This window comes from Spermophilus citellus (assembly GCF_964194105.1).
Source record: "Spermophilus citellus genome assembly, chromosome: 5".
In the NCBI taxonomy this organism is placed as follows: domain Eukaryota; kingdom Metazoa; phylum Chordata; class Mammalia; order Rodentia; family Sciuridae; genus Spermophilus; species Spermophilus citellus.
Window position 1 is genome coordinate 14,196,139 of NC_138186.1, and position 18,881 is coordinate 14,215,019.

The 18,881-nt window shown below is 37.8% G+C and overlaps 1 protein-coding gene across 4 annotated transcripts in view; it reads left to right on the top strand.

Annotated features, from left to right (window-relative positions):
• Positions 1-2,634: 2,634 nt before the first annotated feature.
• MAK (male germ cell associated kinase) overlaps positions 2,635-18,881 on the top strand; it is a gene marked incomplete at its 5' end in the record, with an annotated part of 53,922 nt that continues 37,675 nt past the window's right edge. For 3 of the 4 annotated variants that reach the window (XM_081295254.1, XM_081295255.1, XM_081295256.1), the window contains 5 exons: positions 2,635-2,735; positions 12,773-12,827; positions 13,708-13,829; positions 16,060-16,139; positions 18,490-18,622. In XM_081295254.1, the coding sequence (XP_081151380.1) occupies positions 2,635-2,735; positions 12,773-12,827; positions 13,708-13,829; positions 16,060-16,139; positions 18,490-18,622 (491 nt within the window). The remainder of the gene's footprint in view (positions 2,736-12,772; positions 12,828-13,707; positions 13,830-16,059; positions 16,140-18,489; positions 18,623-18,881) is intronic. The other variant, XM_081295257.1, reaches the window with a different exon arrangement.

Genomic DNA, 18,881 nt, shown 5'->3' on the forward strand with positions numbered 1-18,881 from the left:
GGCTTGAAAATATATCATAACACTGGTATATGTACCATATTACTTTTCTGAAATATGGAAACTTCTGGATTCCAAAATACATCTCCCCCAGGAGTTTCACATAGGGTTCATGAGTCTTTACTGGATAGTGTATGTCAGTACTGCGATAACTGCTTCATAAATACAGGTTGAGCATTGCTAATCTAAAAACCCAAAATCCAGAATGCTCCAAAATCTGAAGCACATTTTGAGTACTAACAATGCAAGTCGAAAATTCCACACCTGACCACACGTTACTAGTCATGGTCAAGACACAAGCATCCTGAAATGGCATATAATTACCTTCAGGCTCTGCATAGGGAACATAAGTGAACTTTGTGTTTAGACTTGGGTCCCATTCCCAAGATATTTCATTATGAAGATGTAAATATTCCCAAATTCCCAAAACATTCAAAATTCCAAATTCTTCCAGCCCCAAATCTTTCATGATTCTTTCCTGCTCAGTCGGATAATGACATTCCTGATGGTAGGATACAAACTGGAAAATAAGCCAGGAAGTGGAAGCTTTACATTTGATAAAGCACTGTCCAAAGGACTGTTCCAAATTCACTCTCCGGATCCACCTTCAAGGAAGCTTGCACTTGCAGGATACCTGGTTTGAATCTAGACCCTGCCCCCTTGTTCTTTTAATAATAAATTTCTTATTTTTAAAATTCAAAAAGATGATATAAAGAAGTTCTTTCCAAATTTATTTACTCTCAAAAATATTTAAAAGTAAATTTCTGTCATTCAAATTATAATGAAAAATCAAATACAATTTCCATGCACTTAAGATTGGTACTGTTTTATGTTCTACTTTAAATCTGTAATTGGTCATGCACTATCAGACTTTATAGCCACCAAATAATTGATTAATGTACACACAAAATTTCCTAACTTGTAGACAAATAAATCATGCAATTATGTAACTAACCCCCTCCCCCACAAAACTTTATAGCCAGATGACAATGAAATGTAAAAACTGATCATAGATTCTATCCTGAACTAGAGGGGGACAGTGCTATAGAGTATGATTGAATCAACTGAGAAAACTGGAGTAGGATTGATTTATGTAAGTATTGTGTTCATCTTTAGTAAGGGTACAGGGTCACGATGCATGCAAGTTAAACTTAAATGGGTCAGGGAAAAAAAGGTTGCAAGGTGCTCAAATAATAAGGGAAATGGGACAAAACATTCATAATGGGTAAATCTAGACTCTTTGTATTGTTCTTTCTTTCACCTTATCTGTAAACTTGAACTTATTTCCAAATAAAAGGGTTTTTAAAGTTAAATTAAAGGTCTGGAAAATAGGAGAAAATTATATAAAAAAATAAGAAGTGATATAGCCTATGCTCTGCTGACTTCATTGTTGATCACAGCTCACAAGCAATAACATAAGCAAATCATTTTTACCTGGCTCTTGCCATCTAAGGGCCACTCACGTGTGTCACTGGAGCAAAGTGTCATTGTAATAATGAAATAATGGTTTTAAAAAAAGAAAGCTGTTTTACTAAGCTTGAGTTTGAGGGGGGGGTGGCTCAAAGTGTTTAGAAAATATGTTTATAGTTTCACGGGGTCTTTTAGTGTTGAAATGACCTTGTTATGTAAATTCAAGTCCAGTAGATTGAAAGTTTTGCCTGTGATGCAGGGATTTGAAAGCTGGCTGAGATTCAAACCTCAGTCTTCAGAGTTTTCTATTTCTCATTTCTTGATATGGATCAAGTGTGATACAAATTCCTAATTAGCACATAAATTTTTCTTGGTTTAATATAAAAGTGGCATTTTACCTTAATGAAATATGAAGTTCTTTAGTAATGTTCTTTTTTTCATATAAAACAAGTTTGCTTTATTTTTACCTTTCCTAATTGGGGTAGCTGATCATCTGGAAATATTTTTACAAAGGGTATAATTTTAAATTAATTTGCTAAATTTAAAATGATGCAAAAATTAATTCAAAAAATAGATATTTTCTATTTTCTTTCTTTCTTTTTTTTTTTTTTTTGTGGTGCTGAGGATCGAACTTCCAGGGTCTTGTGCATGTGAGGCAAGCACTCTACCAACTCTGCTCTATCCCCAGCCCTGGATACTGTTTAGATGTCACATTTTTCAGGGTCTTATTTGGAGAATAAGATAGGTTATATCCATTAAAAAGGAATCAAATAAATCATTAACCAATATTGCACAATCATAAGATAAATAGCACAGTACAGTGTGAATGAAGCATTCAACGAATGGATGTTGCCAGTGATCTTCCTTCCACATAACACAAATGACTTGCTGACAAATGGAACTGTCATTATTGATGATTTCTCTCTGTGCTCTAGGTTGCAGTACATGTTTTGCAGAGACACTTGAGTTAAAACGCATTTTCCTCTTGTTTTTTATAGGGTGTTCATAAGAATGGAAGCAGTGTTTCTTTGCCAGATTCCTTATTGCTGCATCTCATGAATCTACATAATCCTGAGGCAGAGCCTAAATTTAAGGATGACAAACCTGTCACCACTGTAACAACAACAGAGTGAGGGCAAAAGCGAGTAAAGATAAAGAAGTGTTTAAATTGATATTCAACAAGGAAGTCATTTCAGTCCACAACGTCTGCTGCATAATTTTTCCAAGATGAACCGATACACGACCATGAGACAGTTGGGGGACGGCACCTACGGGAGTGTGCTGATGGGCAAGAGTAACGAGTCTGGGGAGCTGGTGGCCATCAAGAGGTATGTGCCATTCTTACGTGTGCAGCTCTAGTCTTGCTCTCCTTTGCTTGCTTGAGATTGCCAACAAGCACTTAGAGCGGTCTAGTTCAGATCCCATGCTCGTTTGACTAGTGAGCGATGCTATTCTGGAAAAAGGTAATATTCTGTGGAGCCTATTATACATTTCTTTAATTTTCTGCTTTTTCCAGATATTCTGATAAATGAAAAGCATGAAGTGCTCTTCTCTTTATGAATAATACATTTAGACTCAACCTAAAAGTAATGAGTAATTTTCATTTCATCAGTTGATGACCGATGGTGTTGCTCAGTGGTAGAGTGTGCAGTGACTGCTCTGGGTTCAATCCCAGCACCATAATAAAAAAATTAAGTTGAATACAGCGTAGAGCTTTTTATTATTTTTAAAACAATAAGCTTCAATGTAAGGTGGTATTTCAGTGTGAAATTGACTTCAGAATGGCATAGGATATTTTCCTGAGTATGCCAATTGAATAGCATTAATTATTGCTAATTATTTCTTTTTAATCTGTTGTATTATCTGTTGGTGCATAACAAAATACCATAAAACTTAGAGATTTAAAATAAGAACAAATATTTATTAATTTACACAGTTTCTGAGGGTCAGGACTCCAGAGGTGACTTAACTGGGTAGTTCTGGCTTGGGGCTTCTCATGAATTGGCACTGGGATATTGACCAAGCTTGCAGTCATCTGAAGGCTTGAGTGGAGCTGGACTATCAACTCTCAGTGAGGCTCACTATATTAGTCTGCTAGGGCTCTGTGCCAGTCTGATTGGCTTGAAAAACAGAATTTTATTAGGGATCCAATGCAGGGCTTCTACCACTGAGCTATACCCTCGGCTCTATTTTAAATTTTATTTGGAGACAGGGTCTTATTGAGTTGCCCAGGCTGGCCTCAAACTTTCAGTCCTCCTGCCTCAGCCTCCCAATTAGGTGGGATTATAGGTGGGAATCACCATGCCCAGCCAAATATCAGAAATTTGTTTCCATTGATTTCTTCGTAGTTTAGAGGCTGGAAGTCTGAGATCAAGGTGCTGGCAGGATTGCATTCTTCTGAGGTCTTTTTCCTTGACTTGCAGATGGCTGACTTTCTGTGTCTTCGTAGGTTCTTCCCTCTGTGTGTGTCTAAGTCATAACCTCCTCTTTTTATAAGGACACCAGTCAGATCAGATTAATGGCCCTTCCTAAGAATCTCATTTAAATACCTCTTTAAAGACCCTAGCCCCAAATACAGTCACACTCTGAGGGGCTAGGGGTAAGGACTTCAACATGTGAATTTTTGGGGAGGTGAATGGGGACACAATTCATTCCATACCATAAAGGGCTACTGTAACAAAATCACAGACTGGATGGCCTTAAACAACACATTAATTTTATTACCATTCCGGAGCCTGAAAGTCTAACGTCAGAGCGTTGCCGGGGTGGTCCCTTCTGAAGGCCGGGAGGGAAGGATCTGTTCTAGGCCTCTCTCCCCGGCTCTCGGAGGCCGTCTTGTTTCTGTGCTCCTTGGCATCACCATCTCCCTATCCCTATCTCTACGTCCAAGTTTCCCCTTCTTAGAAGGGCACTGGTTATACTGGATTAGGAACCAACCTAATGACTTCATTTTAACTTGATTTCCTCTATAAAGACTGTAACTATATTCAAATATAGTTACACTGGGGTTCCGGGGATTCAGTCTTCAACCTAGGAATGTTTGAAGGACACGATTTGACCCATGACACTCACTCACAGGGCTGGTGAGTTTGTACAGATCAATGGCAAGAGGCTTCCATTCCTTTTCACATGGGCCTCTTACGACATGGCAGTTGGCTTCCACCAGGATGAGACTGATTACCATGTCCCCAGAAGTATGACGATCTAAAATTTAAATGCTTAACAAATATTTTAAAATATCATTATCCTATAGTGGGGTACGGAGGGAGAGCATGGGAGGAATAGACGAACTCTAGATAGGGCAGAGGGGTGGGAGGGGAAGGGAGGGGGCAGGGGGTTAGCAATGATGGTGGAATGTGATGGACAGCATTATCCAAAGTCCATGTGTGAAGACACACACACAAAGAATTCTAATGCATTCCTCTGTCATATATAAATACAAAAGTTAATTAAAAAATAAAATATTATACAAAACATTACATGAATAAGGAAACTATATTTTCAGATTGTTCTTATTAATAAATAAGTAAGTATGCAGTGTACAATAATATAAAAGAAAGATGTATCAGTGCGACTTAATAAAATTCAGCACCTATTCATGATTTAAAGAAAAATTCTCAGCAAATAGGAATAAAAAGAAACTTTCCTAACCTGAGAAAAACTGTATGATTCAGCAGAAGTAGGGCCAGGAAAGCTGGCCTTGAGCCCAGGTGAGCCATGTCCCTGTGCTGATCCGTCTTGCCCTGGAGCTCCTGACAGGACCATTTGGGCAGAAACCAAAGAAATGGACATGTCAGAGAAATGAGATGAAATTCTCCTCATTTGTAGATTAAAATGATTATGTAAAAACCCACAAAGAAGTACTTTTTAATACACAGTAGATTTTTTTAGAAAAATATTTTTAAAGGCCTGGAAGATACACACAAAATTCCTGACAACTGTGGCTTCTGGTGAAGAAGGCAGGAGAAAGGAGAGGGCTTGGGTCTTGTGGTATCACGGAAGGTCTCCACCATTCGGATCTCTATGACAAAATGCTCATTATTTTGTTCGTGTGGTAAAAACATGGTGTTTGTTTTAAGCTTCATTTTCATAAAACGGGGAACCGGTGTCACTTGCATGGACCTAGGTAAAGTGTTGGGAGCAATGAGGGGACCAATACTCTAAGAAGTCAAATAGGTTGAGGGATAAGGAGAGGTCATAAGGGGTAATTTAGGAATGCTTTGGCGATTGAAATATTAAAAGCTTCAGCCAAAAGTAACTTAAATAGGGGTTTATTTTTCTCACATAATAAAAAGTCTTGGCACAGGTCAGCCATTATATATTTTAAGTGAATGACTTCTATAATATGTGAATTAGATCTCAACCTGCTGTTATTTTCTTTTTTAAGTCTTGAGTAGGCAGCTCAGGCTAGTACCCTGTCTCAATGATATCATCACGACGTAGGCTCCTCTGTCTTCCAAAAATAGCTGTAGCTTCTCCAGGCATTAAGTATGAGTTCTAAGGAAGAAGAAATGGGAAGGCCTGAGGCCAGTTAGTTATTTTACTTTTTGAAAATTTGAGAAGCAAAATCTTTCCCATGGTCCTAACCAGAGGAGTTCTGGTTACTTCCCATTGGCCAGACTGTGTCACATGACACACCTAGCTATAAGGGAGTCTGGGAAACTGAGTACTTGGCTGGACATTTTGTATCCCTGAGGCAAAGCTGAGCTCTGTCAGTAAAGAGGATGAGAAGAAGGGTTCTTGGATAGTTAGCTCAGGATGTCTGCCACATTAAGTAGTATCCCCTGTCCACCAGCGTTCTGAAGCAAGGATAGAGCAGAAATGAATGAGTCTTGTGAGAGTTGAGAAAATTTAAAAATTCACATAGCACACAATTGCTAAACTCTTATTTTACTTGGTTCTCAGGATAAAATAAAGACAAGGGAGACACATTACTGTGCATATTGAAGAAGCCAACAACATAAAGTATGTTAAATCCTATGATGGGGGGATGTTGGGTCCTGGGGAACACAGAGAAGTGATGCTAGAAAAGTAATGTAAAAGGTTTCCCATAGAAAGTGAGACCTCAAGAATGAGAAAACAATTACAAAAAAACAGGAGGGGGATGGGTTGGTAGAGTACTCACCCAGCATGCACGAGGCCCTGGATTTAATCCCCAGCATGTGTATGTACGTGAAAAAAAAAGGTGGGATGGGGGAGAATGATCCAGTCAGTAAGAATAGTGTGTATGAAATTTTGGAGGGAAAAGATTATTAAAATGAATAGAGGTAACCAGATTTGCAAACCAAATTTCATATTTGCATTTAAAAGTTCAAAGCTCTAGCTTGGTTGTTTGGAATTATCAGTTGAGCATTCCTAATCCACATATCTGAAATTCAAATGATCCCATATATGAAATTTTTGAGCACCAATAGGATATGATGGTGGAAAATTCCACAGTCACTTCATGCGTGGAGTTACATGAGATCAGAGTTAAAATGCAGGCACACTAAAAAGGTTTTATAAGATTGCTTTCAGTCTGTATGTATGAAGTGTATATGAAACATAAATGAATTTCATATTTAGACTTAGGTCTCATCCTCAAGATATCTCATCATAGATAGACAAATATTCCAAAATCCAAAATCTGAAATACTTCTTGTCTCAAACATTTCAGATAAGGTATACTAACCTGTATTAGTCTGCAAATGGTAATTGAAACTCTATAGAGGAAGATGCAAAGAAGTCCTCACACAGATGACTGACAAACCCCAGCATATAAAGGGTGGGCTCTGGAAGAGGGTTTTACAAAGAACACTGAGAGAATAGGGGGAAGCCAGAGAGTGTAGAAAATAACTAATCCCAGGGGAAAGATTTTTTTAGAGGAGACGTATTCAACTGGAAGATAAGTAATAACTAGTGACTGAAATGCATCTGTATTGTTTAAGAATGCCTCTTGCTGCAAGTAACAAACATAAGTAAGTTAAAAAATGATGACTTAGATAAGTGATTTGTTTTTCCGACATATCTGAAGTGTTGATTCCAGAACTCTTTTAATGATGCAACAGGGTACCCAAAGAATATAGATCTTTTCTATCTTCTTCATACTGAGCAGTTAACACTTTTTGTTGTTGTTCAAATATGTCACCTAATGACCACATTATGGCTACTTCACCTCCAGGCATTACACCTATGCTCAAGATGGGAAGGAGGAAGAATAATACCAGCAAACTCTTCTCTTATCCTTTAAGAAAGTATTATTTCTTTCTCAGAGCCCTAAGGACTTCCCTATCATGTTATTGGCTAGAATTGGGTCTTGGTCTCCCTACTTCCAAGGACCTGCAAGGGAACAGTTTTTACTCTTCCAGCCTCTATAGTGGAAGGCAAAAGTAAAGTGCTAGAAACGGCTTTTTGGTATCCACACCATATTATCTGCTGTGTCGTTCCTTGGGTTGGGGGACTATGACATAGCTGGCGGCTACAGTAAATGTCAGTCCAATGAAACTGTAGAAGAGATCAGCTAGACTGCAGTAGAGCAAAGAATAGAAGGAAGGATGGTGACAGCGGTACTGGGCTTTGGATAGTTGGGAAGAATGTGTAACCAGGTAACTGAAGTCACAGAAGAATTGCCGGATACCAGTGAGATTCCCCCTGAGATTCCGTGGACAGACGTGGAAGTGGAGCCTCTTCGAGATTACCCCGCCCTCCCTCCACCAGCTGTAGGGAAGGCAGAGACCAGAGGATGCCCAGCGAGAGTGGTGGGAAGCTGGGAGAGGGCGGGGCCTTGAGAGGACAGTGAAGAAAGGCTGGGCCCGCTGGATGAGGCCAGCAGAGTCAAGCAGGCGACTGCAGGAGTAGCAAAGCTTGAAAAGGGGGAGTGTGAACGCATCCTGGGGTAATGATGGTGGAAGGCCGGGTTACAGCCAGAGTCTGACATTTTTAAAGGTGAGGTCTTGGAGAGTAGCCACTCAAGAACTGTCCCTTGTGATGATCAAATGTGTCTGAGTGACTGTACAGGACAGAAGAGAACATTTTGGAGTTGGGGAACTGTGAAGCCAGGCCACTGGCAGGACTGTCCACGTGGGTGCTCCTCAGTCTGCAGAAGGGAGACTCAGGGTGGAGCTCACCTTGAGTTGCTTCAAGAGCCACTGAGAAGACTTTGCATTTCCTCATAAATTCCTATGCAAAGGAATGAACTTCACCTGAAAATGGTAGATGACAGACCCCTTGATTTCTGTTCTCCATGCATCCCTATTTTTTACCAAAACCACTCACATCCCATAATATCCGATCAGGACCATCATCTTATGCGTGATGGCATAAAAATTTCAGCACTCCCAATTTAGGCCATAAAAATTCTAGGTTTACACATTTTAAATCTATCCATTCCTCTCCCCCCAAATAGAATAAATTCTATGCTGAATATATTCTGAATGTGCAGATGGAGAAGAGCTGCCGGTCCTTGGTCTTCAAAGTAGACAGTAAGCGTGTCCCCTTGAGAAGAAGTTGCTTATATGGGAGGAGGTATTTTTCATTCTAAAAACCTTTTACAGAGGAACGAAGAATTGGTGTGGGGGTGGGTGCTGTTAGAATGAGACATGCTCAGTTATCCACGAGGCTGAAAAGCAGAGTGGAGGACAAGGGCTAGCACACCACAGAGGTGGCCAGGAGAAGCGGGGGTGTGTGTGGCGATGGCAGATGTCCAGTGGGGTGGGACAATCTGAGAATATGAGTGTGGGAAAGAAATTGGAGTTCTATGCCGCATGACATTTTCAATGATGGACCGCATATATGACAGCACACTGCGTGGACCACAGTCACACAGTCTGCACCAAAGAGCATCGTGTACAGGAGGCCCCACCATCTAGATTGTGTCAGAGCACTCTAAGGCGTACACACAAGGACAAAGTGACGGAAGGACACACTTATCAGAAGTTATCCCTTAAGCACACACAACTGTACTTAATTTCATAAGGAAAGCTTTTCAGCAATCTAGAGATGCAGTCAGAAGTGACTGCATGTGTTGAGGGCGAGTGAGTTTAAAGAATAAAATAAAAGGTTCTTTTCTGAAGATGCCCTTTGGGGGATTTTAACTTATGGCACCATGTATCTGCTGCCATTAAAAACCAAAAAAACTATAACATCAGAGCACAATGGAACCGCTGCTCAGGAGGATGAAGCAAGAGCATCTCCTGAGTACCAGAGTTCAAGGCCAGTCTGGGCAACACAGAGAGGCCCTGTCTCTAAACAATAACAACAAGGGGGAAACCAAGACACTTCAAATTTCAAAAGCTGTGACATTACAGTGCATGCAAGGCAGGGGAGGAAGATTCCTTCACCTCATTGAGATCAATGTTCATGAAACTTCCACTCTTAAGGACTTGGGAGGCAACTCCATTTCTGAGGTGTTCCTGGGTGTGAGAACTTATGTCCTCAGTGAGCCACCTGTGGGTACAGAAATGCATCTAGTGGTTTAGCAAATATTTATTGAGCACCTGTCATGTACCACAACCAGATGTAGGCATCTAAGAGTGTCCCCAAGGAACTTATATTTGGGAAAAGAGGAGGACTAAACCTAGTAAGTACATTATAGAGGGTGTTCGCAGGTGGTGAGCGCCGTGCAGGAGCAGCAGAGCAGGAAGGGTGACCTAGGAGAACAGCATTATCATTCTCCTACCAGGAGTTGTTGGGAGTAGCCATGAAAATTAGCTCAAGGCATTAAAGAAATAACAACTGGTCTGGATTAGACTCCCACTCCTTTAACAGCCAGCTCTTCCTAGCTGTTTCTGTCTGCCTGAATCTTATTTTTTGTCTTCGTATGCAAGTACCTTCTATCTTCGAGGTCTCAGCTGACATACTCTCTTATCAAGATGGCCTGACCATTGATCTAAAAGATCCCCTTGCTGTTCTCGCTCATGGTCCCTATAACTCATTTCTGCTTCTGCTTTGTGTTCACTTATCTGAAGTCTAGTTCTAACAGATAGGAAATTCCGTAGTAATCGTCTCTGACTGGCTCATTCTTCTGGTACATAGTAGAAGGCAGACAAATGGAAAAATGAGAGAAAACAGCAGGAGCCTAAAAGGAAATGCCTTTTATTAGCTATACCAAGAAGCTGGATTGTCTTTGGGGTAATTATTGTGCAAGGAATTATCTGTATTTGTAATTGATAGATATATATGTCACCTTAAGAGGAAGCATTGCTGAGAAATAGTAATTGCTGGAAAGAAAGAACCATATTAGTAAATATGGACGAAAAGAATACAGATTTTGCAAGTAGAATCAAAGTGTCAATTACTACTGAATTATGAAAAGTTTTTGAGTATATTTTTATCTGGTTTCTAAAAGATTAGATACTTTTTTAATCTTAGAAAGTTGTTTTTTGGGCCAGGGATGTGGCTCAAGCGGTAGTGCTGTCTCCTATCATGCGTGTGGCCCGAGTTCCATCCTCAGCACCACATACAAACAAAGATGTTGTGCCCCACCGAAAACTAAAAAATAAATATTAAAAAAAATTCTCTCTCTCTCTCTCTTTAAAAAAAAAAAAAGAAAGAAAGTTGTTTTTTAAGAATCACAGCAGATAATAAATGCAGTTTGGGATGGATGTGATCATTCTACTAAGTGAATTTTCTTTTCTAGCTATATTTGAGTTGATTTTTTAGTTGTAGTTGGACACAATACATTTATTTATTTATTTTAATGTGGTGCTGAGGATCTTTGAACCCAGGGCCTCACACATGCTAAGTGAGCACTCTACCACTGAGCCACAAACACAGCCCTGATTTTTATTACAAATTCAGCATTATGCTACATTCATCTTTTATATTTTAGCAAGAAATTTTATGAATCTGTAACACTGAAAAGTATCTTTCGGTACACTGATAAACCCTTGATTTCATTTCTTCATAAATTTCTAGTACTTGACTAGAGCTGAATTTCTGATTCATTAAGGGTATTTTAGGGATTATAACAGTGATGAGCTACATGTTCTATAGTCAATCATAGATAATTGGTAAAAATAAGAATATTTACTGTTTACTGAGTCCTGAATTAAACATTTTGCAATATACTTTTTCTTGTGCAATAGCTTCTACTTTATGGCTAAGGAATTTGAGGTACAGAGGGGCCATGAGGTCACTCATCCAAGGTCATCAGTCAGTGAGCTGCTGATGGCTCAAGTTTTGAGGCGAGGCCATACAATTCCACAGCTCACATTCTGTGTCCTTAACCGTGATGTGCTGCCGGCTCTTTCCCCAGTCCCTCCACTGTGTGTTATACCCTGGTAGAGGCTCTGGATTATGAGACTTATTCCAATTAATAATGTAGCACTAAGCTTCTTGGGGATCTTCTAGAACACCTTGGTAGGAGATTATAATGCTAAACTAAAGCAGTAGGGCCTATTTGGTTTTTAGTTTTCAAAAGACAGCAAGTGTAATTCCTATCCCCGAAGAAACATTTTTTAGAACACATCTCCTATCTGATATTGAATAGACTACAAATCTATTCATATGCAAACACAGCTTCTACCTATGGTGTACATAATGGAATTGCTTGATTACTCTAAATACACTCTTGGTATGCATCTCTAATGGTATCCACACTGGGATGGAAGAGGGAAAGAAAAGGACAAAATCCAGGAAAGGCTTGGTTCAGCCTCCAGTACTAAAGGAAGCAAGCAAACTACTTCTAAAGCCTTCTCGCTCTGAGTCTTCACTGCTTAAGCCATTTAACTTTATGGTCCTCTTTTCTAAAGCTAGGTAATGATATAAAAGTTGTTTGATCAAATTATTGACTAATTTGCTACCAAAACTGTGATTCTTCCCCTGTCCCTCTCTGGGCTACAGTATTGCTTATTCTTTTCTTTCTTTCTTTTTTTTTTTTTTTTTTGGTACTAGGCAGTAAACTCGGGGGTGCTTTACCACCGAGCCACATCTCCAGCCCTTTTTATTTTTTATTTTGAGATAGGGTCTCACAGAGTTGCCTAGGGCCTTGCTATATTGCTGATGCTATCTTTGAACTTGTGATCTTCCTGCCTTAGCCTCTCGAGTTACTGGAATTATAGGAGTGCACCACTCACCTGCTTATATTCATCTTTTAAGTTCCAAAAAAGAAAGGAAATATGGAAGAGGCTCTTTGAGAAAAGCATAACTAAACTGATTAGGAAAATGTTAAGGACTCACCCGGAAAGGAAGATTAATGGTAATGCATCTTTGTGCTAAAGCAGAATGTCAGACCAGACAGGCAAGAGCCTTTACCAACAGCCTTGAGAGGCCGGAGGAGCTGATTTCCTTTAAGAAACTAAACAAAAAAGAGAAGTATCAGCTCACCCAAATTTGTACCTTGTATTCCTCCACCCTGTATGTTAAACGTTTCCTTTATTTATTTCAGGATGAAGAGAAAGTTCTATTCTTGGGATGAATGTATGAACTTGAGAGAAGTGAAGGTAAATCTTAGAGATGGAAAGCATTTGAAGCCCTAACTCCTTCTCGGGTGGGCCTGGGGACAGTGGCTGGGAGAGCAGTCTGTTCTCTGTGGGAAGCATCCCAAAGACAATTGTGTCTGCTTTTCCTTTACCTTCTTGGAGACATTTCTCATTTCTTCTTGCTCTGATGTTAGTGGAGAACAAAAAATAACTATCTTCATATTTGAAAGTTCTCTCACTTTTAAAAGAGCATTTTAAATTCATATTATCAAAAGAAAGACAACTTTCCAAACTATAACATACCATTTCCTTATATTTTTTCTGTATAACTTGGCCCAATTTTTGGAGACTTTTACATGGAGTTTCTCATGGCTAAATCAGGAAAAAAAGTTAGACCTATTAAATAGACTGAGAAAATGTGACAGATTGAATGTTTGGTGGAAATTATTGACTTGGTTTATTTTGCATTCATTATTTAAAACATTTGCTACTTGCTTTAAGCAGATATTCTAAGATTCTTTTTAGATTATGGAGATATTAAAATACAGTTCACTAATTTAAATGAAATGGAAAATTATTTAAGGTAGTTAACATACCTAGCATTGATAAGATTTTTCCAACTTCTATAAATTTGCTTTAAGAATTTAAATGCGGGCTGGGGATGTGGCTCAAGCGGTAGCGCGCTCGCCTGGCATGCGTGCGACCCGGGTTCGATCCTCAGCACCACATACCAACAAAGATGTTGTGTCCGCCGAGAACTAAAAAATAAATATTAAAAATTCTCTCTCTCTCTCTCTCTCTCTCTCTCTCTCTCTCTCTCTCTCTCTCTCTCTCCTCTCTCACTCTCTCTTTAAAAAAAAAAAAAAAAAAAAAAGAATTTAAATGCGTTGTTGTTTTGCAGTCTCTGAAGAAACTTAATCATGCCAATGTGATTAAACTGAAAGAAGTTATCAGAGAAAATGACCATCTTTATTTTATATTTGAATATATGAAAGAAAACCTCTATCAATTAATGAAAGACAGGTATGTCTTAATTTTATACAAACTGTATTTTGGATATTATTTCTTCCATGAATTTCTTGGATCCTTTCAATATGCCATACATTATGATATATAGATTTATCACTCCAGGAGGTGGATTTAAATACTGGAGTTATTATTTTTTTAATATTTTTTTAGTTGTAGTTGGACACAATACCTTTATTTTATTTGTTTATTTTTATGTGGTGCTGAGGATCGAACCCAGCGCCTCACAAGGGCTAGGTGAGCACTCAGTCTACTGCTGAGACACAACCCCAGCCCCATTAGTTATTATTTTTATTGAACGGTAGCTCTTTATACTGAAGGACCAGCTGGGACATAGCCACCTTCTACAGAAGTCAAGGTAAATATTTTTATGTAAAAATATTTATATATAAATAATTATTATATATTTATATAAATAACATAATAATAAATATTAAATAATATATAATGTATGAGATTTGTGTATTTTTATATGTTTATATATTATATAAATAATATTAAAATATTTATATATAAATAAATATATGTGCTTCTTTCAAAAAATATATATATGCTTTTTAAAAAAAAAGAAGTCTACCCATACTATAATATTCAGTAATAAATCTGGCCTTAGGCAAAAGTAAGGAAATTATCTTTATTGTCCTCTCAAGCATCTTATCAAAGCATCTAATCTTAGGGCTGGGAACCTAGCTCAGGGGTACAGTGCTTCCCAGCATGCCCCATGCCCGATGCAGCTCTGCCAAAAAGAATGGAGAAAGGACTGAAGTAGCTCTCAAGAAAGGACCTAATAAAATCACTGGTGAGAATGTCTAAGTGAATGATAATTACCAATCCCAAGGAAATTCTCATTTTAATTGTGACACCTGTAGACAGAATCTCTAAAGGTCAAAATATTAATTGTTGGTCACTTCAGTTGGTGGCCTGGCAGAGATTCATATTTTGCAGCCTTAATTTAGTCCTTATTAAAATCTTACTATAGACATTATGTGAACACAATTAAAATCGCATTGTTAATACTGTAGCCATTAGTCACATGTAGCTAATGAATTCTTGAAATACCTAAGTTGAAAATTCTTGAAATACCTAAGTTGAACTGTGGTATTAACATACAATAAATTACACACCAAGTTTGGAGAACTTGGTACAAAAAAAAAGAAATTTATTAATCATTTTACATTGATTGCATATTGAAATAAATTAATATGTATAATTTTTTGTATTTATGTATCAGTTAAAAATAAGTTAAAAATAAAAATTTTTAGAGAAATTTCAAAGTTAATCTGTTTCATTTGCTTTTTTAAAAACGTGGCTACTAGAAAACCAAGTATATTAGTGACTTACATTTGTAACTATTAGTGTATTTCTATTGGACTTCAGAAGTACAGTAATAGTTACTAATATGCAATATAAAACTGAAATATGCATGCCCCTTAAAACTCTTAGAGCCTACATAATACAGATTTCTTAGACCATTGGTTTATCTGATAGTGATTCAATTTTCCAATTTACTTTGTTCCTCTTGGGACAGTTTAGAATTTAGCTATTGAAACTAAACTATGAAGCCAATCTAGGTGCCCTACAACAGATGAATAGATAAAGACATTGTGAGATATATATATATCTCCATCAACCATAAAGATGAATGACTTTATAACATTTGCCAGTAAATAGATGGATCTGGAGACTATTATGCTAAGTGAAATAAACCAATCCCCAAAATCCAAAGGTGGACTGGTTCCACTGATATGCTGAAGCTAAACCACAGTGTAGTGCGGGAGTCGGGGCAGAGGGGAAAAAGAGAAATTCAGTATATTAGACAAAGGGGAGTGAAGGGAAGGAGGGAGAATAGGAATAAGAAAGACAGTAGAATGAATCTGACATAATTTTCCTATTTGCATATATGAAAATACCTAAGTGAATCCCATTATTGTGTACCCCCACAAGAATGGAGTTCTAATTAGAATAAGAAATATTCCATGCTTGTATAATATTATCAAAATGGATTCTACTATCATGTATAACTAAAAGGAACCAATAAGAAAAGAATTTAACTATTGAATGTGTATGAAATACATTCGCTGTTGGATTTGAGTTTTTATGAAATATCAGAACACACTTTAAATTTATGACCTTTAACACGATGAATCTATAAATTACACCATTAGCCAGTATCTTAAGGCCAAGAAAGGCTAACAGAATTTCATGACTGTGTATTCATTTCTTCCAGAAACAAATTGTTCCCTGAGTCAGTCATCAGAAATATTATGTATCAGATATTGCAAGGGCTGGCGTTTATCCATAAACATGGTAGGTGTCTTTTCAGTCTGATCTCCCTGTCTCTTGTCAAGGTCACACACAAGAATTATATGCCAACTGTTCAGTAATGGGGTACGTGCCTATCTATACACACAGACTTTATAATATCATAATCCTATATGGAGTATCTGTATTCTATAACTAATAGTTTGCTCATCAGCCTGTTGTCTTAGTCATCATAATAAACTCATCCTGCAACCTATGCCCCCTGCTTGTAACAGAAACATTAACAGTGAGAAGATCTTTTGGGAAAGACTGGGATTCTTTGTTCTAGCGTCAGCAGTCACTAACTTTTATTTATTTATTTATTTTTTATTAGTTGTTCAAAACATTACAAAGTTCTTGACATATCATATTTCATACATTTGATTCAAGTGGGTTATGAACTCCCATTTTTACCCCGTATACAGATTGCAGAATCATATCGGTTACACATCCACGTTTTTACATACTGTCATACTAGTGTCTGTTGTATTCTGCTGTCTTTCCTATCCTCTACTAATCACTAACTTTTAAGTAGCATATAGCCCCTGTGGTATGATGTTTCATGATTATTGTTAGGATTTACATTATTCTCTGAGTGAAATTAAAGCAGGTGCTTGTTCCTGTTTTCTATGAATTGCTTATTTATGTAATTTTAATTTATGTAGGGTTTTTTGCATATCTATCAAACCAGAATAATCATTAGTTCAAAAATCTAACATGTTTATTTTTAAAGAACATTTGTTTAGAAACACTAGATATTTAGGCATTAAGTTGGAAAAGTGTATATCATATCATTGCTGCAGGCAGACACAGCCATCCCAGTCTCCCTTCATGTCTTGTCTGATAATAATATAGTATGATTCATTGGTAAAGGTCAGTTATTTCTTAAGTACATAGAAATACAGGATGACGTGCTATTTTAATTGTTCATAATGAGTTGCTAATTTTCAGTACATTTTAAACTCTGCTCAATTAACTCTTGATATGCCTGACTTTATTTATGCATTATTAACTATAACCTAACATAAAGGATTTAAGGAGACAGTTAGCTTAGGATTTAAAAATTGTGGCTGAATAATCAGAGTTGACTAATATAGTTGACTACACAGTGATTTGAGAAATAAAGTTCTAAGGACAATAGGCATTTTTATAAAAGCCATTTTTTTTGCTATAGTGAAGCAACTCAGATGTAATATTTTGTGATAAAAGAGATATTTTAATAGTACCTGTTTAAGAACAAGACCAATAATTTGTTAAAACAGGACAATATTGCCAGTAGATTAGAATGCATGGAGGAAAATCTCAGTTATATAAATATGTAATTGGTTAGTTTGCTAAGATTTCATGGATTAATGTCACTGGCTTTGAAGTGATTAAAAATGTTTAGGCTTTAAAATCCTAGCCCCAAAGCTGCACAAAATCCTCTCATAAAAATCACCTACAGTTCTTCCAACTGGAGAGGCCTCAGAGTCCAAACCATCGGTGTCCAACAGTAAACCTGAGGTGGCTCTTAGGAAAGGACTCCCTGCAACTCTGACCTACTAGGAGGGCTTTCCTGTTCTTTGGGTTTCCTGCTTCATTTTCTTTGGACTGCCCATCATCCTGGGTAACTAACCATCTATCTATATTTCTTTTCTTTTTTTGTACCAGGGATTGAACTTGGGGTACCAGACCACTGAGCCACATCCCCAGCCCTATTTTGTGTTTTATTTAGAGACGGGATCTCACTGAGTTGCTTAGTGCCTCGCTGTTGTTGAGGCTGGCTTTGAACTCATGATCCTCCTGCCTCAGCCTCCTGTGCCACTGGGGTTAGAGGAGTGCACCACTGCACTGGGCTGTTTTATGTATTGAATTGGTAATAAAAACACTGGGCTTCTCATTACTGAAGCTACTGGGGCGAATTTAGCTAAAATAATCTTAAATGAAGAAATAAGTTAAAATACGTGTTTTGTCCATGGCTTTTTGAAATTAGTGATTATTCTCAAGGTATTTTGTGTTATACTGCACTGTGTCACAGGACTGGTGAGACCAGCTACACAGACTCAAGGCTGATGAGGAAGTGACTCCAGGTGTTAATTAGGCTCCTCCCTCTGGGCCTTGACTCCTCATCTCTTACCCAGTAGTGACAGCAATAGCTTTCATTAAGGTTGTCCCATTAGTGGAGACAGTGCGGATCCTGCCAGATCACTTTGAAAGCAGCATCCCTGCATCTCATTATTTTAATCAATAAATGTGGTTGTTTTTCCAGCACCATGTTTAATTATGGTAGAGAGATTCTGTTGTGTTTTGTTTGTGAATCAAATCAAACTGTTTGAACATGAGGATTTATTATGTTTTTCTTCTCTATTTTGCCAAGGCTTTTTCCATAGGGACATGAAACCAGAAAACTTGCTTTGCATGGGCCCAGAACTTGTGAAAATTGCTGATTTTGGACTTGCAAGAGAATTGAGGTCACAGCCACCATATACTGATTATGTATCTACCAGATGGTACGTAGTTCTGTATAACTTTCCTGAGGCTCAAGTTTATATTGAAGTTTTCCTGTGATTAATTGTTATCTATCTTTCTGGAGGCTCCATTTTGGGTATTTAAAACAATATATAGAAATGAATTTTGTATTGTTTAGAAAGAGGGAAGCAGTGGTTCATATATTCTGATCAGTAAAATCATCCTAGCTACTCAGGAGGATGAGGCAGGAGGATTGCAAGTTGGAGGCCAGGCTGGATAACTTAGCAAGATCTTGTCTCA